The 22,772-nt window shown below is 36.4% G+C and overlaps 1 protein-coding gene across 3 annotated transcripts; it reads left to right on the top strand.

Annotated features, from left to right (window-relative positions):
- The first annotated feature begins 9,172 nt into the window (after positions 1 to 9,172).
- Positions 9,173 to 19,301, top strand: LOC130748019 (pentatricopeptide repeat-containing protein At3g53170). Of its 3 annotated transcripts, XM_057601101.1 has the most exons (5): positions 9,173 to 9,616; positions 10,507 to 11,602; positions 14,969 to 15,083; positions 15,176 to 15,242; positions 18,911 to 19,301. In XM_057601101.1, the coding sequence occupies exons 1-3, from the start codon at positions 9,278 to 9,280 to the stop codon at positions 14,989 to 14,991; spliced, it is 1,458 nt and encodes a 485-aa protein (XP_057457084.1). In that variant the 5' UTR covers positions 9,173 to 9,277; the 3' UTR covers positions 14,992 to 15,083; positions 15,176 to 15,242; positions 18,911 to 19,301. The 3 variants fall into 3 exon arrangements, with proteins under 3 accessions (XP_057457084.1, XP_057457083.1, XP_057457085.1); XM_057601100.1 differs by lacking the exon at positions 15,176 to 15,242; XM_057601102.1 differs by lacking the exon at positions 15,176 to 15,242 and having other exon boundaries at positions 14,969 to 15,122.
- Positions 19,302 to 22,772: the final 3,471 nt, after the last annotated feature.

Here is a 22,772-nt window from a genome sequence, read left to right as displayed (position 1 = left end):
AAGGCCCCATCTAATTTGGTTGTCTTCCTGCTTTTCCTTCTCTACAAGTTTATGCTACTAGGGCTCTTGCTGAGTATGAGAAGAAGGCTAGGTGTTATCAGTTTGTGAACGAATATGGTTGTTGGCATGTGCAAAAGTTAGTCGCTTGTTTGCCCAATACTATTGTGGACCACATTCTTACTGAGGTGCCTTCTAGTAGGTCAGAATCTAGTGATGTGTTGGCTTGGAGTGAGACTTCTGATGGGGTTTTTTCTTTGAAGTCTGCGTACCTTCATTGTTCAAGTAATAAGATTCCTAATCCTAGAAAGGTGTTATTTCAAGAAGTATGGAAATAGAGAGGTCCTCAAAAGGGGAAGATATTACTATGGAAGTTGGTAAATGATATTATGTTGACTAATGAGATTCGATGTAAGAGGCATATGGTGACTGATAAGGATTGTCCTAGGTGTCCAAGTATTGTTGAGAGCTCCAAGCATGTTCTTAGGGATTGTTCTTTTGATATGGAGGTTTGGGCGGGTTTAGTTCCTCAAGTTCTTTCAGTTGTGTTCTTTTATGAGGATAGAATGGGTTGGCTAGAGAAAAACTTGAAGGTGCAAGCTAAGTTTCAGTTGAATGTCGCGTGGTGTGGCTCTAGATCAGATTTGGAAGGATCATAATGACTTTGGTGTTTGAACAAGTAGGGAACTACCAATTTGATCTTGGGTAGAGTTTTGAGGCTGGTCCAAGATTTGGGGCTGATGGTTAGTGAATCGTCGGCTAGGGAAATTGTTAATAGAGCAAGGAGTTATGAGGTGTTTAGGTGGCAACTTCCTTTGGAGGGGTGGGTGTAGATAAATTCTAATGGGGATGTATCTTCTTCTTTAGGTCATGCAACTTGTGGAGGCTTGTTGAGGAACCACAAGGAGATGTTCATTGTTGGGTTTTCAGCTAGGTTAGGAGTCTGCTATGTGTTGCATGCTAAGGTGTAGAGGATTTTGAATGGGTTGAAGCTTGCTGAAGCTCGAGGAGTTTCCAAGGTGTATGTGGAATCTGATTTTGAGCTTGCTGTAAGGATGATAAGTAGAGGTTTTCAAGCGCAGAATTCAGCTACTAGTCTAGTTATAGAGATTAAAGGACTTCTAAGTGGGTTTGAGCAAACTATGGTGAAGCATCTGTTGAGGTGTGTGAATGGGGTAGCTGACTCCTTGGCAAAGAATGAGATGTCGCTTTTGGTCCCTCTTAGTGTTTATGAGAGTTTTCCTGCTTGTTGTTTGGTTCATTTCTTCTTTAATTCTTATAATACTTTACAATTTACATGATGGAGGTTAAATTTGGGCTTTAAGCCCCGAAACATACCAAAAATAAATAAATAATGTTTGATTTTTTTAAATACCACCAACAACAAGAAACCCACAACCAAATCCAACATCAAATTCAGAAACAACAAGAAATAAGAGAAAATTCCATAAACAAAGTCCAACTTTTCCTCTTCCCCTCACCTAAATCCACAAAATTAATAATCATAAAATTAGAAATAACAACAAATATGGAACCCAAAAAATTCTTAGGAATACCCAGAAACAACAACTAATCTTGAACTCATCATCTTCATACCCAAACCACCAAAAACTTCATCCTCTTACGCATAAACCAACCCTAAAAAACATCTTCTGCTTTTTCCAATCTTTTCCATGAACTCATTAAGAGAAAAATAAATACCCATCGAAGCCTTGACCAAGTGATCAAGATCCGAGAAAGAGACAAAGGAGGTGTGGATAAGTTGATGGGGGAAGTGATCGAGATCATAACAAATACTTCAATCAACGACCAATACCATCACCCCCATTGCCATCTTCAACCAGATCGTCGCTTCGCCACCGCTAAACCATTGGAAACCACCATCTCATTCCTTGAGACATATCACTCCAACACTATTCAAAACCATTCCGCAAACCCCTTTTCTGCTGCATCACATGATCCTCATGAAGTTAATAACAAGAGCACAAGAAGGGGGTTGAATTGTGTCTGTATTTTTTTTTTCTCGTGGTTGATAACTTTAAAACTCTATTTCAAAGTTTCTTCTAGTGTTGCTTCTATCAGCGAATATACTTGATAAGCTTAATGCATAGAGTGATAGAAGATGAGTACAAATAGATTTATCTTGGTTCACCCAAAACTTAGGCTTACGTCCCGTCCTTAGCCTATCACCAAATTTATTACTATAACAAGTATTAGCAGGACTTCTCAATCAACAATTATTATCTGAGATTTTTCCAAACAAATATTCTCGTGAACTTCTCCAATGTATTTACAGGACTTCTTACAATAATTATTTTAACATAGTCTCTTTCAACTTAGCTTCTAATTAATGAGTTCTACTTAATTCTCTCCACAGAGATGATTGTACACAAGTGAAGTTCAAATACTCTTGATTAAGATGTTTTTGATATGAAATTTTTGCACACTTAAGAGTACGTACTTGCAATTTAGATCAATAAAACTGAAATTATTTTGCTATCTGTGTATCCATAGAAGATTCGATTGAAGTAGATGTTCCATAGAAGATTCGATTGAGGTAGATGTTCTTCTTCTTCATTTGTGCCTCATAGCCTCAGGAATAGAATGTCTCGTTCGATGCTATAATATTCTAAAATAAGGGTAATTTGTGAAAATGAAGAAAAAATTTGATGACCTTTAAATTAGAAGGATCAGAAAGAAAAAAGGCTAACGAAAAATAAACTAAAGGAAAGAATCCATAATTCAACTTTTGAAAAAGGAGACCAAGATAATTCCAAAATAAGGGTAATTCGCCATATGATTCCAGACTATAAAAAGAATGCTTAAAGATAATTCCATTGCTGCAAACGCAATGACCAAGTTATTATGGGAGTTTTATCTTTCCTCTAAACACCAAACCTCAACCAACCAAGTCCAAGTTGATACTAACCTTTTGTCCATATATGTTCTTTCAATAATCCAAACAGATAATTCTCAAAAGGCATTTTTTTTCCTTTCAGAAATTGGTCAAATTAAATGACTTTGGCCTCGGAGATAAAGTTGAAAATGTGCTGGATCAAATTGAAAGTCGTTGGAATAAATTGTATGAAGAACAACTTGACTGAGCTTTTGAAAATTAAATTCTCAGATCTTTTTTATGAGGCCCGATCCAATCATTTTTCTACCAGGAATAAAAATTAATCAAAATGGAAAAAGTTGAGAAAGCACACCATCTTTGATGGACAAGCTTCAACAAATAATTTAATTGGGTTTTGATTTACAGCCGTTATACATGGAGCACATAAGTGTAACAATAACAACCACACTCATACATCTATTTTTTGTTGCAGTTTTTTTACACTGACAATTTGTGACGATTTTTAACTGTCTTTTGTGGTGGCATATATGTTCCATGGTTTACGTATAATTTTCATTTGATTTATTTACATTTTACTTTATTTTTCATTCAACTATCACTCAATTTTTCTTCGTATCGTTCATTTTTCCTATTCACTCAATTTTTCTTCGTATCTTTCATCTTTCCTATTCATTCAATGATATATTTTTTTCTATATCATGAACTTTTTTCTTTTATATATCATGAATTTGGCCGTGGGATAATAATATTTGAATAAAAAATCTTGGACTGCATGCGACAAAACAACCTAAAGATGCTAATTAGTTATATGCGTTTTCTAAGTGTGAGTGTGAGGAAAGGAAGAGTCAAATAAAGGATCTGATATTCTGATTTGCTATCATCACACTCCATATATTACATTATGATTCCAGATGCTAAGTAATGTATTTTTTAATTTTAATCTTGCGATAATGTTGAAAAATGAGGAAATTTAATTGAATATTTGTATAAAATTTATTAAATTAACAAATGTATACTTATTGTTCTCCCTAAATTCTAGAATCAAGCTTAGTGATAAGCACACAACTGAGTTTTTACTTTTTAGTATTAAAGTTAGAGTGAAGATTTTGATACATGGTTTCTAGTTTTCTATAGCCTTTCTTCTAAAAAAAAAAAACTATATAGCCTTTAATAATTCGAGTTGTGTGATTATGTCTTGGCTTGTTCGATGTTTTAGTTGTTTATTATGTCGTTATTAACTATTTATTATATTCTTAATTATATATAATATTCTTTAGAAACATTTGTGTGTCCCTTTATATAAGAACTATATCCTAGAGTTTTAGAAAAAATTATTACTATTTTCCTTATAGACATTTTGTGCTTAATAGACTTTGTAGGTAAAGTCATCCTCCTCCATACCGTCTTACCAAAAAAAATAAAAAATAGCTCGGTGGGTACACTACATATCAAACCCTTAAGTATATTGTGTTTATTGGACTTTATGAGCAAAGTTCTCTTCTAGGTCAAGCTATTGTAGCCATAACTCGGTAGATACATTTATTAAACAACTTTGAAGTAGTGTATGATTTCAATCTTTATCGTACCTGTTTCTAATTATAAAATCTTTAAGGAAAATATGATTGAATGTCAACCATTGAATACGGAACCGCGTTTACATACAGTTTTGTTTTTAGCTCCCAATGATCTAGATTCCTTATTTTATATTAGTATAACGTGCAAAACGATGCTCATTCATTCACCTTTCCTATTGCGTAGTGACGATTCAACAAATCTTCAAAGCACATATAAATAAAGCTTAATTGCAACTTTTGTCCCTGACGTTTATTAATTCCACCATTTTAGTCCTCCACCTAATTTAATTACATAGATGGTCTCTGACTTTGCTAGTTGTCTGCAACGTTGGTCCTGCCATTTATTTGTTAACGGATGAGGCTTAAGTGGATGTCCAATTGGAGAGAAAAAGAAGGACTGGAGAGAGAGGGAAGCATATGAGTTGCACGTGAGACCTGCAACGGTCACCTTCTACCCTATTCCTCCTTAAAAAAACATAGCATCGTGATGAAGATGTTTCGAAGCTTGAGATTGAGCGAAAAGGGAAGAGATAAAGAACGAACGAGTCCCTTGAGGCGAGGAAGAAGGTTGAATCAGTTGCTGCTCTCTTTCTCTCTCCAATTCGACTTCTGTAAGACCCAAGTTTTTAAGCTTAGAATAAATTAGTGAAATTTCCGATTCACGAATAAGTTCGACGAAACGTGAAGTAAGGAAGCTGGATAAACGTTTATTAAATGGAATAAATGTATGGAGAAGATATTTCACGAGAAGGTTAAGGACAAGATTCGAATCGACGGAACTTATGACGCAAGCAGTATTCGCTTAAACCTAGGACAAGAACCTTAGGAAAAGATTAATTCCAAAGATCTTCCACCCTTGGAACACTATAGGAATTAATTCCAAAAATCTTCCACCCTTGGAACACTATAGGAATAAATTCCAAAAATCTTCAGAGAAATGTTAGAACTTCTCTTAATCCTTATATAACAAGCGTTTCAAGGTGAAACCCTAGGATCTACGAACGTCCGATTCCAATCATCGGAAGTTTGTCGAAACTAAAACCCTGATAGTTCAAGAACCCTAAAATGAACGGTCGAGGAAGACTTTTTCTATTCAGAGCTTCAGATGAAGATTCCACACGCGAACGGCCACTCTAATCGACGTTCCAAATCTTTCTTCAGAAGGAAGTTTCTGCATCCGAGGTCAAAATCATAAAGTGCATAAAGTGCATTTTAAGCCGGTAAACATTAAAAAACAAGCCTCGAAAACCAAAAATCATACTGATATTTTTTTGAAGAATTAGAAGATTCAGCGGGAAGAATATCGTGTCTAAAATACGTTGGAATCAGTAGGAAAAATCGGAATCGCGAAATAATCATTTTCTCACGTTTTCAATTTCCTATAAATAGGACTTCAAAAACTCAAAAAAAATCACACCATCCTTTTCATTTTCTTTGTTGGCCGTGGGTGAGCTTGAGGGAGAAAGGAGGAAGAGTTTTTTTCCGGTTCTTGCCTGATCGTTGCTCTGTTCGTTGCTACGCGTAGGCCTCAAGGTACTGATGTTATTTCTTTCTTCTGATCTTAAATTCCGTCGCTTTTTGTTATGTCTTTCTGTGCTCCAAGTTTTGAGCTTTTTGATAAAACTGTCCAAATAACTTGATTTTAGTGTCTAAACTTATTCCCTACGTGCCCCTGAACATGTTTAGCGGATTACATTTTGCCGAATGTCGCCGAAAGGCCACCGAGTTTCGATTTTGCTCAAAATACCCATTTCTGACAAAGGTTCCGCTTTTTGAATCAAAAACTCTCGACTGAGCTTAGCGTTAGTAGGATTAGTCGTCATAATCGTCGTTGGTATCGACCCCATCTAATTTGTTTTTCGAAATTCTGGTTTTGAGTTTCCGAGCTAAAAATATTGACTAAAATACCCCTGCGACAGTTTTCGATTCGATAATTTTTCTGAGAGTTTCCCTGGCCTAGATATCGCCTAAGAATACCTAGGAATCGATTTAGATCGAAGAAAAAGTTCGGAAACCCTATTTTACATAGTGGCCGAAACCTATTGCTTAGGGTACCGTGTCCAAAAATAATTTTTGGGTCTCTATGACCTGAACCTTTGCGTAGCTCTTTCGATTGTTGAAATTTTGGCGCTGGTTTCGTGTCATTCCGAGTTCTGTAGCTCGAGTTATGCTCGTTTTAGCGAACGAAGTTCTGTTGTCAATTCGTGCCTTAAGAGGAACTCTGAAGCTTTAAAAGCTTTCTTTCCGGTTTCGATTAGCGTTATTAGATAGTGTTACTTCTAGTAGGGCTTGTGTTGATGATTGTGTTTCCTTGTTCTAGGTTCACAACTTCCATGCCCAACTTCTACTCACGAAGGTAAGGGTAACTCAGTTTTAGAGTGTCTTTGAGTCTTGCATGTTTAAATCGCACTGCATGCGTTTGAGATGAAGATGTTTATATTGATTGGCATTGAATTATGATTATTATGCTTGCAATGTTGTATGCTTGCTTATGTTGACTGTTTATGAGGCTTGTGCCAAATGTTTTCTGAAGGCTTCGGCCGAGTAAACTTATTGAGACGTGTGTCTCCGTTTTCTGAGAGGCTTCGGCCGTTTACTGGTTTTTGTCATTGAACTGAGTTGGTATGTGATTGAATTGATTTATGTTGGTTGATAATATGAATAACATGTGGTTATCCTGTTTTGATTATTGAATTTGAGATTGTTGTTTGAGTGACTACTGAGTTGGATGAGATGTTTGGTTTGCTTAAAGTGGCAGTGGAGTGGATATTTTCACATGACTGTCCCGTCTTTCGGGGCGTTATCAAGTAGTAGTGGAGTGGATATTTTCACATGACTATCTCATCTTTCGAGATGTCCTAAAGTGGCTGTGTGGTGGTGATTGTCCCACGTGATTGTCCCGTCCATAGTGGCGTTAAGTGGCGGTGTGGTGGTGATTGTCCCACGTGATCGTCCCGTCTTGCGAGATGTTATCAAGTGGTAGTGGAGTGGATATTTTCACATGACTATCCCGTCCTTCGAGGCGTTACTTAGTGACAGTGGAGTGGATATTTTCACAGGACTGTCCAGTCTTGCGAGACGTTATTGTTTGATTGGTATTGTTGAGGATTGTTGATATCTGATTTGATGTTGTATTGTTGAGGTTGTCGATATCTGAATTGATGTTATATTGTTGAGGTCTTTGATATCTGATTTGATGTTATATGTTAAATTGTTGATATATGAGTTTAGTTATGTTGCTAGTTTATTTACCATGATAGGTAATTAAATTTGAATAGCATGATTTTCTCTTTCATACATGGTAATTGCATGGAGTTAACCCTTTCTATTTGCTATTTGTTGTTTGGGCGCTTAACGCTATTAGGCGATGGAGAGCCTTCCGCTGATGCTTAGCTGTTCGAGTTGGAGATCGTGACCGTGGGCGGTCGAGTAAAGGTGGATGAAGCAGTTGCTTCTTCCTTTTGGTGGACTATGTCTGAGTTTCTTTCCCCACCTGAAAACTCTGTTGTTTAAACCTTATCTTCGCCACTGTTCCAGTGAGCGTACTTATTTTGGAAACCTGCTTACGATATTGTATGACACTATTATTATATGTCGGGAACGGGTTGTTGAATAAAGTATATGTTACGTATTCATTTATGTCCAGTTGTTTCGAAAAGGAAAAAAAAAATATATTGTGTTTTCTTAGGATTGCAGAATAGTCCTTAGATTTTGGTCAGGTAACTAATGTGACTCCTCAGTTGAGAAATTGGGGCGTTACAACTTCCACATCAGTCAAGTGACCATCCACGTAAACCTCCTCCATTAACAAATAAACGGTAGGACCAATGTTGCAGACGACCAGCAAAGTCAGGGACCATCCGTGTAATTAAATTAGGTGGGGGACTAAAATCGTGGAATTGGTAAACGTGAGGGATCAAAGTTGTAATTAACCCTATAAATAATGTGATTGTTTAACCACCTAATATACTCATACCACCATTTTTTAAACCATCATGATCGCACACCCGGCAGATGGACCAAGTTCAAGTTGATTGGATACATTTGAACAAGAAGTTTTAATTCTCAAGTAAGTCAAAGTATGAGAGTACGTATTGTAGATTAAAATTGTGTTTTTTTCATATCGGAAAATTAAAAGGAACAAGAAAGCTACAAGATTAACAAATCTCTAGCCAGAATGAGATTAAACTCATGAGGAGGATCTTCTAGACGAAGACAAGCACACTGATGAACAGAACCCAACCCAGCAAGACAGTCCGCAGTATCATTCACACTCTTAGAAACATGCCCAAGGTGGATGCTCTAATCACGCTCATTAAAAGCGTGTTTAAATAAACAACTTAATTAAGTGCTTATGATAATAAAAACTTGTCCATAAATTAATTTGAAAAACTTATAGATATAATTTAAAATTAAGTTATGAAAAACATGATTTTTTATTCATAAGCTAAGCTAATATGAAGAGCTTATGAAAATATGCTTAAAATAACTTATTGATAGACCATTAGCTATTTACGTAAGCTGTAACGCCTCAATTTCTCAAACTTGATATTTTTTCAAAACGTTAGGGATCTTCAAAAATCAAACCCATCATCACCAAAGCAAGTGCATTCGAGAAGTTCTCAAAAAAAGAGATGTCCCAAAATTTAAGTCCCAAAATTTTCTTAGCTAGAACAACCCAAGAATTCCTTACCTAACTCAAACAGTTTGATTAAACATTTCCAATTTGAGGTTACCTCAAAAAAATTAACCAATTTGAGGGTTGACCTTAATTGACTTTTTTTTTAGAGTGAAAGCTTTTGCAATACTGACTCGTCAACCCCACTCTTCTTCTCTATCCATATCGCTAATGGAGCTTCAACACACACCCCTGACATGGTCCTCTTCCATCTCCTACACACCACCGCTAACCCATTCAACGAACCAGAACCGCCGCAACTTACCACCAACGCCACCTCTTCCTTTCCGCGTCCAGTCGTTGAAGCGGTCCTCTAAGCCGGCGTCTGAGGGGCTCCAGAAGGACCCCAAGAAGGCCCTGTCTCGCATTCTCCGAACCGAAGCGGCTATCAAAGGCGTCGAGAATAAGTCTAAGGCGTGGAAGCACCAGCGGACACAGCTTTGGCCTAAGGCTGTTCTTGAAGCATTGGATGAGGCCATTAATGCGTCTCAATGGCAGTCTGCTCTCAAGGTTGGTCACAATTTCAATTTTTTGTTTTTGTTTTTGGGAAATTTTCATTTTTCGCTCTGACCCATGATTCTGTTGTTGACTTGAATGTATTTTTGGATTTGCTTATGATGTTTTTTTATTTTTTATTTTTTTTATTTATTTATAACACAATTAGAGGGTAAAGAGATTATGGGAGGAGTGGACAATAAACTTACATGTTTTTTACAATGAACTTTTGGATTGAAACTACTGCAATGGAGTGATTAATGAGCTATGAAGCTGCTTTGAAGTGATATGTTTGTTTTGTCAATAGGGCGAAGACAGACATGATTTCACGTATCTCAATGTATCAACAGAGAAGCTAGAATTTTCCATGTTGAGTTTAATGTGGGTGGAAGAAGAGGATTTTGACACGCTAACTTCAACATGGATCCACGTTGAGTTTAATGTGGATAGAAGATGCATGATTTTGACACGCTGACTTTAACATGGATCCACGTTGAGTTTAATGTGGATAGAAAATAAGTATGTCATTGTCAAGTGTGATGTTCTGTTTTGGAAATTGGAGATGTGACCCTTGAAATGTTTCATTTGGATTCATTAGGGAAATCTTGTATTTTAGAGAAAGCATGGATTTCAAACATGTATACTGATGGTTGGTTTTTTAGTGTGCTCAATTGCTATTTCTACCTTCATCCTTGATTTTGTCATTCACTTGCTGTTTCTTGTCTGCATCACACAATCATGATGGTTTGGTAAAATTAGTGACAGTCTGAATAATATCATACAGTATGTGAATGTTACACATGGCTGAATCTTGTTTTTTTGTTGAGAAGCATGCTTGGAATTGGTTCTGGGATAATAGTTTAGCCTTCAGTTATGTCTGAAATATGACCGTTTCCCTTCTGCAGGTTTTTGCACTTCTTCGTAAGCAACTCTGGTATGAACCGAGAAGCCAAACATATACAAAACTGTTGATGATGCTTAGCAAATGCAAGCAGCCTGAAGAGGCTGGTTATCTCTTTGAGATCATGTTATCTGAAGGGGTTAAACCTACTGTTGATGTCTTTACTGCTCTCGTAAGTGCTTATGGTCAAAGTGGTCTGTTTGACCAGGCACTTTCTACTATTGAAGATATGAAAGCAGTTGTTGACTGTGAACCAGATGTATATACATATTCTGTTCTTATCAGCTGCTGTGCGAAATTTCATCGTTTTGATTTAGTCGAACACATTCTTGCAGATATGCGATATCTGAACATTGAATGTAACCATGTGACATATAATTCTATTATTGACGGATATGGTAAGGCTGGCATGTTTGAACAAATGGAGAACTCATTGATAGATATGATTGAAAATGGCAACTGCAGTCCGGATGTTTTCACGCTGAATTCTTTTATTGGATCTTATGGAAATGGTGGGCAAATTGATAAGATGAAGAAGTGGTATGATGAATTTCAGCTAATGGGCATAAAGCCAGACATTAAGACTTTCAATATGATGATAAAGTCCTTTGGCAAAGCAGGCATGTATGAGAAGATGGAGTCTGTGATAGATTTCATGAAGAGCAGGTTTTTCACTCCCACAACTGTAACATATAATACTGTCATTGAGGTGTATGGCAAAGCTGGAGAAATAGAGAAGATGAATAACTATTTTAAGAAAATGAAGCATATAGGAATGAAGCCTAACTCTGTAACTTATTGCTCACTTGTCAATGCATATAGCAAAGCTGGTCGTATTGACAAAGTTGACTCAATCATGAGGCATGTAGAAAATTCTGATGCAGTATTGGATACTCCTTTCTTTAATTGCATAATCAATGCATATGGTCAGGCTGGTGACATAAATAAGATGGGTGAATTATTCCTGGCAATGAGAGAAAGAAAATGTGAGCCTGATAGCATCACTTTTGCTTGTATGATCCGGGCTTACAATACCCAAGGGATGACTGAGGCTGCTAAAAAGTTGGAAACAATGATGATTGCTAGCAAGGATAGCTATGGTATATTGCAATTTTAGTAACTTTATCTTCAGTGAAATTTCTCTGTATTGTCCTATTGTGATTGGTAGTTAATGCCTCATTTTCTAACGTTCCTTATTCTGTGTGTTTCTGCTCCTTTGTATTCATGTCAAGTCTTTTATTTTTCCCTTCTATCAATGTTCTTGTGACCTCTGTAGCATTCTTTGCCATCATCATATAGGCGCCAGTAAGGCATTAGTTCAACCTGCATTTAAGTGCATCACTCTTCTGACCCTGCCCCAACATTGGCCTCGGTTGGGTGTCTGCTATTTAGAAGTTATTATCAAAGTATATAAAAGGAAAAATAAGGATGGGTTAATAGTTAAAGATACTGTCAAATCTAGTAATTAGGAGAGAATAGTTCTAGAGCAGAATTGTTAGAAGTAGATATCATTTAATATAGTAATTAGAAGAGAATAATTCTGGTACGGAATTATTTGAAGTCGATAATCGATATTGTTAAATTTAGTAAATAGAAGAGAATCATTTCAGAGTTATTAGAAGTAGATATTGTTAAATATACTAATTAGAAGAGAATCGTTTATAATGGAATTAGGACTATTAGGAGCATGACAATTGGGTCCTTAGGGAATGAGGTGTAGACCCTCGAAGATCAGCAGAACTGTAATTAGGGGAATTTTCAATATTTTTCTAATAAAATATCAGGTTCCTAACAGCCTCTTCCCTTAATCTTGCGGTGATAATCCAGTGAGATTATAATCTATCTTTGAATGCTGCAATTTTCAACTTTTTTGCCGCTGGTTTTTTTTTTTTTTCAATGGCCCTATTGTTTTGGCATGCACCCTTTGTCCTGGTCAAGTGTTGATACTGTCAACAGCTTTTACAATTTCGCCAAAGCCGGCGTGGGGTCAGTTAATTAGATTGATTCATGCCATTGGGCTCTACCCAAAACAAAGTTTTAGTAAACCATATAGACCAAGATATCTCTGTTTCATTTCATTCATTTTTCTCTATGTAGCCTCATTTACTCCTTTTCTCACATGACCAAACCACCTTAAACAAGTTTTTGTCATCTTAACCCCTTAGTAGGTGGTACTTCAATCCACCGTTGCATTCTCATACTCTTCAGTCTTCACTTAACCTTTGCACTTTTATTTCATTACATAGTAATAATTAAATATAGTATTTCTAGTCGTCTAGCTTTCATATGTAAATAAAGCTGTCAAGGGGAGCTATGGCTTATGGGTCTGCCAACTCATACCACCAAATATTGTGTTGTTTGAGTTGGTTTTTCAGCTCACATGTAGTTGAGCCATTTAGATTTAGAACACTTAACCTTTGGGTTATACAAGTTGGAGCCTGGTTTATGTGAGATGATTTGGTTAAACACTTAAACTTATTAAAAAATTGATGTCTAGTGGCTCATTCCATCCCCAGGCCACACTTTATGCTGGAATGTATCTTCTTTTCAGGGTGGGGGTTGTATATTGCAATTAATAACTAGGAATTAATTTGTATAATTTCCTAATATTAGAGATGATAAATCATGTTTTGTATATTCGATCATGTTGGGGATTTCCTCAAGCAATTTGAAAATATGTCCTTCCTTTTCAAGTCAGCATTAGTGCTCATCATTCTTGGGTCTGAAACCCTAGGCTGGCGCATGTTTGACAATCATTCAGGCTAGACCTTAGTCTCAATGTTTTTAATTGTCCAAGTGAGGACATGGTCCATGTCAAGGAACCTTGGTAGACAAACCTAGGACCACTGTTGTAAGAATGGTCTCCATATGCCTCCATGCTGTCTGTTGTTTGCTGGCCTTTGTAAGTTGTGCTTCTTTCAGATCACCATTTGTCACACTGACACAGCGGGTGCCATTTGACTAGTCTTTCTTTTCTGGTGCTTAGCAGCCTCATTCTCATCTGGCTTAGTTGTCTTGATGCTTTGAATCATGACTATTTTGAGTTTATTTGGTTTTTTTTCCCAGCCTTTTTTTTTTTGGGGAAAATGGCTTCATGCATGATTAAAACCTTCAACCTAGCTGCAACCTGAGTGCTCTCCCATCTAATGCTAAAAGTTCATTTGGTACATTGGGTCTGATGTAGTTAGTTTAGTAGCCCATAAAAGGATTGGGTGTAAGTTCTCATAATTGTTTGTTAGTGTTAAAAATAATAATGATAATACGTATAAAAATAATAGAGAAATTAAATGGAATAAACAATAAATTTGAAAAATTAATAATAGAAATAATAAAATATAAAGACAAATATACTCAATGAAATATATGATTCAGGGGGTTCAATCCAAACTGACAATGGTGAATGATGTTCATATCATGTAGTTTGTATGATAGCAATAGTGCAAGAGTCGTTTTTTTTTTTTTACAACTAACACCCAAACTAGTCAATATCTTTATTTGTATATTGAATCTGTTGAACTACAGTGGTTTTTTTGAATTGAGCCATCCTCTGGTCATAGTCAAAGGTTGATGGTAGGAATCTTGTAAGTGATTTTTGAAAGTATTTAAAGACTGTCTAGGCTAACCAAATCATGTAACTATGGTATTTAGGGTAATGAAGATCTTTCTTTACATTATTTAGCCTGTATAATTCAGGCAACATATTTCATCATGTCTCTCGTTTTTTCGTTTTGCTTTACACTTGCCAAAGGCTAAAGTATTCAAGTCTACCATCCCGAGGACTTCAACAACCTCTTGATATTCTAGAAGTAACTTAGGAAGATGAAATTATGAGGCAATAATGGACGGTGTGGATCGTCTATCTAAGTAGAACCGTTTCATCCTTTTGAGAAATTCTTTCGTGTCTTGGTTTCTGGCCTTCCTCTATATATCCAAAATTCTAACTCTCTAGTATTACAATCAGTTAAGTGGGGGGGGGGGGGAGGTATCCCCTGCTATTTGTCTATTTCTCTAGTCTAGAACCTTTTCATTATTTTCTTGCTATTAGGGTTAGGGCATTGATTCTAGAAATGGGCCCTGATCAGTAGAGTGCAAGGTGTATTTATGAAAGAAATTCCATGGAAGCCAAGACAGTTTGAGGAGAGGGAATTTATGGGAAGGTAGCGGTAGTGCACTTAGAATTTAGCAGAGATGAGTGGGCTGAGGTATTTGTTCTGCGTCGCGTAGTTGTAGATTATAGCTGTGTCTTGGGGCTGGAGATTAGTTTGCTCTTATCAAGGGTGATATTCTAGGGAAGCCAGACCTGTGGTCCTCTTTGTCTTGATATAGTTGCCTATTATCAGCAATAATAATTGGTCTTGAGCTTTTTTTTTTCAAACTCGTTCTGGATCAAATTTGTACTTTCTGGTTACTCTTTTTCCCAAGAATGATTTTCATACCTCTGACGCTCCTTACCAAATGATTAACAGATGCTAAGTTGATTGGATGCTAGCACGGCCAATTTGATTGCAGACTTAACACTTCCAGACATCACTTTCCATGGTGATCCTATCCTGACTTGGAAAGATATGAGAACCTAAGCAGGTAAACATACATTCTACTCAACTACATGGTTATTTTGAGGTAAACTCTTATTCACCTGTCAATTTTATAGCTATTTACTATATTATGTTCAGGAGGATATAGCTTCAGACTTTTATACATTGTAGTTGGATAAAAAAGAAGATTTGAAATTGTTGACGTGTAAGTGATACTTCCATAAGATATCTTGCTTTTTATTCTATGATATATATGACTTGAACTTCTTTGATATGAAGATTTTCAACAAGATCTATTTTGAAAAATGTAGTTGTATTTTATTATATGCATTTAAAGCGTTATCCTGATTAGATTTTCTTTTTCTTTGTTTCTTACAGCTGCTTTACATTCTATTTTGCCAAATATTCATTTTAAGATAGAAACCTATACAAACTCAAAGTACTCTGAAATATAACCTGACATTTCCAAAGCATTATGTAGTCAAATGTACCTTGAAATCTGGGCAAAACTGTATGTACTTTGACCCTAAGTGATGCCCATCATGTGAATAGAGTTTGCTTCTCCAGGTGCTAATTTTCTTGGGTAGCACCTTGTTCAGATTCTTGTAAAAGGAAGCTGTTCTTTCTTTTGTTGTTTCATGCTGAAATATGTTTCAGTTTTATGTTGATTTCAATTTCATCAGGATAGGTAAATTTCTCTGATCATGGAAAATAATTGAGTCTGCCTGTCACCTGATTTTATCATTGATTCTGTTAACATGTCCTCAACTGTTTAATCATTGACTGAAAAACGAACCTGGAAGACCAGAAGTTCAATTCATGAGTGATTGTACCAATGACTGTTTGTTTATATTTGGTCTGAGGGCAAAAAGTGGGAGAAATTTTAGGTGAGTATGTTTCCAGTAGGTGGTTAGTGTTATCACACAAATAGGATAAATTGTCATCCCTCCATCACCTTTCTATCATAAGAGAAATAGAAAGGCTGTAGGCAATTAAAATTCCAAATAGTTAGTTTAACTGACTATTTCAGTTGGCCATTGTATTGAACCTTAGTCTGTTAGCAGTTAGTTACATGTTAATAAATAGAGTGTTAGTGTAACAAGGAGGATTCATTCAATTGTGTTCTGTTTTGAGGGGAGGACTGGCCTCTCGAGAGCCACGTGTAACCATTTTGTTTCAGTTTCTACTTTATCTGGAATTCTTCATTGAACTGGGTCTCTTCTCCACATTGGAGTAAGGGAAACCAGGACTTTCCCAATAAGATTTCAGTTTCTTTCTCCCATATGATCCAATTCTATCAACTGTTATCAGAACTCCTTTCTAGGAGCTGTGGGTGTTAGTCTTCCAGCGATAACTCATGGTCAACAAGAAGATGGAGAACCGCAATGAAGCATTAAAGCGGAACTGGGATTCCATATGGGAGAATCAAGAACAGAGGATGAAAAGATTGGAACACGTGTCACGACCCATAATCTTAAGTTGTAACCGGCGAACAGGCTGTCACCGTAGCCTGGCAAGTTTGTTTCTCACAAAATATTTAACAAAGCAATTTCCAACAATAACCACGTTCACAAAATTTTATAAAAATTTGACAGAGGAGCTTTGTATTTTCAACAATTTCAAAATAATAGAATCTATCAAATGAGATTCAATGCAACCAGAATTCTAAGAAAATATAAATTCCAAATCCAACACTCATGTGCAAAGTCTTATGACAAAACATAAATTAACAAAATCATAGTAAATCCACCTACGACTCTATAGCTGTAGTATAAACAAAATCTAAAAAAACAGACACCAACAAGGCCACCAACCAAAGGGAGCCTACAAACAAAATAAACTGAATGATTTGAATCTAGGACTAGCCTTCTACTCAGCTTCGTTAGAATTTGTTGATGAAAAATAAATGAACGGGTAAGTCATAAAGACCTAGTGAGGATTTAGGAACCACCATGAACTAGAAGGGGAAACACATCAGACACTTGTTTTTCACTCTCAAACTCAATGTAGATGATTTCTATCATCAAGAATATTAATATAATAGGGTCAAATGAAGAATCATTAGGCGACCCCATCTCGCTAATAGCCCTCTCCTCTTGAGGGATGACCTCTCTGATAAGGGCGGCTCCATATAAGGGCAGCTCCATCTAACCGATAGGTCTTTCCTCTCACACCACATGTCGTATTATATGATAGTAATCTTTTAAATTGAGTTTGAGTGTGAAAAACTCGTGCCTGATGTGTTTCCCTTCTAGTTCCAGGTGGTTGCTAAATCCTCACTAGGTCTTTGTGACTTATCCTTTCATTTAGTTTCATCTACAGATTCTGACAGCTGAGTAGTTGGTTGTTCCCAGATTTAGATCATTTAGTTTATTTTGTTGATAGCCCCCTTTGGTTGGTGGCCCTATTAGAGTTTGTTTTGTTGGATTTTGTTTTATCTGCAGCTATAGGGAGTCGTATCTGGATTTACTTTGATTTTGTTTATTTATTTTTTATTTTAAGGGTTTGCACACGAGTGTTGCATTTGGAATTTTTATTTTCTTGGAATTTCTGTTGTATTGAATCTATTTGACAGGTTCAGCTATTTTGAAATCGTTGAAAATACAGATGGTACTGTCGAATTTTTATAAATTTTTTTATAAAACTCCGTGAACATGTTTATTGTTGAAAATTTGTTTGGAACATGTTTTAGTCGTCTGATCCGGATACGACAACATGTTTTAGTCGAGATGTGCAATGTGTTTTGGTTGCACAAACTTCTAGGCCAGAAATTCCAGAAACTCGCGAGCACGAGTAGAGGGAGCAAATTGAAGAAGTAAATAAGTTGACAAAGGAGAGATTATTTGTTGACAGAATTAGAGGAAATCTGTTAAAACTTAAAAGCTCAATCAGATGTGGGAATACGCTAATAAACACAGGGAGATTGATTGAGTTTTGAGTGGTTGATTTGGTATTTTCGAAGCTTCAACCATATAGACAGAAGTCTCTAGCAAGAAGGCCCAATGAGAAATTGAGTCCTCGTTTTTATGGACCATTTCAAGTACTTTTGGACAGGTTGCTTATAAATTGGAGTTGCCTTTGCTTAGTAAAACTACATCCTGTATTCCATGTATCTATGCTGGAAAAAATTAAAGGACCAAATCTGAGATCTGAGCCGCCTGAAGTAGAGATGGAGTAGAGACATGGAAGATGGACAAGTGGAGGTTTTGATCAAATGGGAGGATTTAGCAGATTGGCAGAGTACTTGTGAAGCAGCTTCAGTAATTCAACAAGTTTTTCCTACTATCCACCTTGAGGACAATGTGAGTCTTTTAAAGGAGGGGGGGGGGGGTATTGATAAACTCAGACCTCCGATCACTAAGGTTCTATCATAGGAGACACCGAAAGGCTGTAGGGAATTGAATCCCAACTACTTAGTTTAACTAACTACTTAATTGGGCCATTGTATTGGACCGTAGTCTGTTAGCAGTTTGTTACATGTTAAAAAGTAGAGTGTTAATGCAGAAAAGAGGATTCATTTAGTTGTATTCTGTTTTTTTGGAGAGGACTGGCCTCTCGAAAGACAGGTGTAACCATTCTGTTTCAGTTTCTACTTTCTCTGTAATTCTTCATTGAACTAGGTGTCTTCTCCACAATGGTGTAAGGGAAACCTGGAATTGCCCAATAAAATTTTAGTTTCTTTCTCCCTATTCTGATCCAGTTCTATCATGCTTCTATACTTTGCTTCGCAACGCTAATTGCATTTCCTGTTTGTGAAATGCATGCTTCCAGTGTGACGTGTGCTAATTAAATTGAGTTATTGTGCTTGATGTATAGGTTTAGCCACCTGCATCAACTGTTTGCTGAATTTGGAAATTTTCATTTGCTCTGCAGGGAATCCATATTGTTCTGACTTAGAGCTGACAACAGTAATGTGCACATTACTTGAAGATATAAAACGTTGTTTATTATCACAACCGAAGAGCAACACCAACCACACTCAGTGTCCAATTGATTTCACAGTACCTTATCATGTACGAGACACAACCAATTGGTGCAGTTTCTTATGTCGCCCGACCAATCATACCGCCTTGCTTACCAATCCACTGCAATCTTGCTCTAGTTCCCTTCAGATGGGTTGCTGAAGCCCAAAGTGCCTTAATACCTTGAGGTTTTGCATTCTGATTTGTACTATTAAAAAATCCTAAATCTAAAAAAAACTCAGTGTATGTTTGGATTTTCATTGAGTTCAATGTTGATCCACATAGTGACAGAGTTTTGCTTCTCTTTTTTTTTTTGGTCAAAAGAGTTTTGCTTCTCTATTGATACGTTAAGATTTTATTTTCCCACACTAGCTTAGCTTATTGCATGGCCTGTTCACTATGGGAAAAATGTATAAGGGTTGTGGTCCCATGGGGTGTTGCATCCATGAGGCCCATCGAAATATTTGAATGAATGCATATGCTAGCAAAATGTGAAATATAAAATTGATGTACGTGATTTTTTTTAAAGTGAATTCCTATTAACGTGTGTTTGTTACAAGTTCTAAAAAATATTTTCCGGAATTTTATTTCTTAGGAATCACATTATCAGCAAAATCATTTCCAGGTAAAATGAAATATGTTTGATTTCTATATATTATTCATAGGAGTGCTTTTAAAAATTATTTAATTAAAAAATATAAAAATAGAAAATATGTAGTGGAATGTAGGGTTAGTGGGAAGTAACTTTCATTTCCATGAGAATGTAAGATTCTCCTTTTTGGGTGTTTGTTAGAGAGGTATCTCAAAACATTATCGGGGTTGGGAATGTAATATTCTCAGGTTTGATACAAGTTTTAAAATTTTTATTTTAAGGATTCTCTGACATGTAAGTTGCACATGATTTTATAAATTTTATTCTCGTCTCAAGAAGCGGAATCTTATATTTCCCAAAACAAATCATTTTCATGGGAATGAAAGTTATTTTTCACTAACCCTTCCTTCCGCCATATTTCTATTTTTATCTTTTGTAATTAAATAATTTTGAGAAACATTCCTAGGAATAGTATATACACACCAAACATATTTTTCATTTTATCCGGAAATAACTTTGCTGATAATGAGATTTCTGGAAAATAACATTCCTGAGAATATTTTTGTAAAACTTGTAACAAACGCCACTTTAAGATGAGAATAAAATTTATAAAATTATCTGTAACTTATATATATACCTATGAATCTTTCATACCTCAAATAATTTTTTAAAACTCATACCAAACCTATGAATGTTACATTTTCAACTTCACATTCCCAGGCAGGGGTGGCAAAAATGGGTTTGACCCGCCTATTTGACTCACTTTTCTTGACGAGTTGGGTTGAGACTTTCAACCCAAATGTCAACATAAGGTCAGCCCAATCCGCCCTGCATTTTAGCGGGTTAATGGCGGGTTGGTCTGCTCCGCCTCGTCAACTCATATTGTTGTTCTTAATGATGATGAAGATTTAAAAGATGATGATGGTAGGGATGATGGAAAAGCGAATGCATCTTCTGAACTAAAATTATGTTAGAACTTAGAAGTTCTGAACTAAGATTATATTATTGTGAGATTGTTGGACATTGTTTTGTGCTTTTGTTGTTTTAAAAGACATTTACGAGTTGTGATAATTGTGAATTTTTGCACCTTGTTGTGAATTGGTTATGAATTTGTGGTTTTTATTCTTAGTGTAATTGTGGAATTGACTCTACTTGAAATGAATCAAAATTCAAAAGTAATGTTTATGTGGAACAAAGAAATATGGTGAAACCATATCTTCTTGTTTAATTTGGTCTTAGTGTTGTAGTGTTGCTAATTGCAAATTTTAGCTTTTTGTCTATTGCACAAGGAAAATGGAGCAACATTTATACTTAAAGTGGTTAGCCTGCCAACCTGCTTGCATGTCAAAATGTGGGTTGGATTAGAACTTTTAACCCAAATGTGAAAAGTGAGTTAACCCAACCCAATTGTCTTCTTCTTTGTTAGATTTATAAGAAGGCGTTGAAGGGTTTTTTCAACTCTATTTTTTTACGGCACAAAGGAGAGTAAGGGAGGTCGAGCAAGGGTTTGATGGTTCCTTAATCTTTTCCTCTAATGAAGAAGTTGCATTAAGCGCCGACACAAAAGCGGTGTTTGCACATCGAGCCTCTCCTCAATGCGATTCATCCTCTTCCGTAGCACCCTCAGTCTTGTGACCGAACAATCCTCACCTTCCAGACTTCACTTTGGCGCTGATGGGACCTTGCCTCTTGACGCGGTTCGTATTTGGTGGTTGGAGAAGCCAAGCGTCTCAAAATATAGTTTCTCAAAACCAAGTGCGCTTCCGCCAAAGGCCAGCTCGGTCTCCTCCAACTCTTTTGAGGTTCCATTCTGTTGTGATATCAAGTGTGAGTAAGTCTTACATTGGAAAATAATGATATCTTTGAGCGGTTTATAAGTGAGAGGATTCATACACCTATTGCCTTAAGATTTTAGGTGAAAGATGTGGTGTCTAACTCACTTGTGGTTTGCTCTTTAGCCTAATGTGGATAATCCCCCGTAGTTTAAATCATTTCCTTTATTTAGCCCAACAGTGGTATCAGAGCCGATGATTGTTTGATCATGGTGACCAGCTCCTTGTGTCGAAAATCTTCCTCACAAAATATACTTTTTTTTCACAACTTTCTCGCTAGTGGTCTTCTCTCTTCTCAATTTTGAAAGCATTAGGCTTGAGGCACCTTCCCCTTGAGAGTGGCCAGGCCACCCAAAAGCGTCTGAAAACGTGAAGTTGAAGAGTGAAAAATAAACTTAGGGCTCATGAGCTATGGTCGGTGCATTGGTCTAGGTTTGACATAGTCCACAATTTCATGCAATAGTAATTATAAGAATGTTGAGACAATACAAGTTGCAAGGAACCGCCCCAGTATATATGGAAGTGGTATAGAACTTAGAAGTGAAAGGAATCTAAACTTCAAAGTGACGTAGTTGGTTTAAATCAAAATGCAAGTGGAAAAGGATATTGCATGAATAGACTTCACAAGGGGGAGCAATAATTCTCCTACCAAATTCACATTCAGTTATCCACAGAAATGAAACGGCCTGAACTGGTCCAAGTAATCTTAATTTCAATAAAATTTGGAAGTCCTTCAAATAGGGGCATAGCAAAAGAAACTTCTAATGGACCAATCCATGAGTGACTAACATGCACTACGACTAAGAAGGAGAATAATCCTTGTGTTCTTCAACACCAACAACCATTGGAATCATCATTGCAAAGACTGAAAATGAGTGCTATTCTAACTCCATCATATTATTGGACTAGCTAGAACAAAGAGAAGTAGGGGGCACTTTTAGAAGTCACTTCTAAGGCATCACATTGCACATAGGAGTTTGATTTTGACAGCATTGCTTGTCATATTCACACCATATCCGGCCCATTGCTTTTTGCGGCTGAGTGATCCACTTGCAATTAAACGCGGCAGCTGATTTTGGTACCAATCATTGAACAACACATGGAAATTGAAAACCATTGAATGTTTTCTTGCGAGCTGAATTGAGTCACAAGTGTGACAAATTTTTAAACATACAAAATAAACGACAAAGTATAAGGTTACTACAACTTTAGGTAGAAACACACCAATACCCTCTGGAAGATCAGCAAGCTCTGTATAATTATGTGGCAAAAGCGCTCCTAATTAATGACGAGCGGTAAGACTCCAACTCGTTTTACTAACGTTTATGCCAGGCTTCTTAAGGACAATT

This window comes from Lotus japonicus, chromosome 3 (assembly GCF_012489685.1).
Source record: "Lotus japonicus ecotype B-129 chromosome 3, LjGifu_v1.2".
Taxonomy (NCBI): Eukaryota; Viridiplantae; Streptophyta; class Magnoliopsida; order Fabales; family Fabaceae; genus Lotus; species Lotus japonicus.
The sequence above is the reverse complement of the archived record's forward strand: the minus strand, read 5'-3'. Positions and strand labels throughout refer to the sequence as shown.

Excerpts from the sequence above, each read along its gene's own strand:
- LOC130748019 (XM_057601100.1), top strand. The coding sequence starts at position 9,278 with ATGGAGCTTCAACACACACCCCTGACATGGTCCTCTTCCATCTCCTAC. Across the intron at positions 9,617-10,506 it reads AATGGCAGTCTGCTCTCAAG|GTTTTTGCACTTCTTCGTAA; the intron begins GTTGGTCACAAT and ends TCCCTTCTGCAG. Across the intron at positions 11,603-14,968 it reads TGCTAGCAAGGATAGCTATG|ATGCTAAGTTGATTGGATGC; the intron begins GTATATTGCAAT and ends AATGATTAACAG.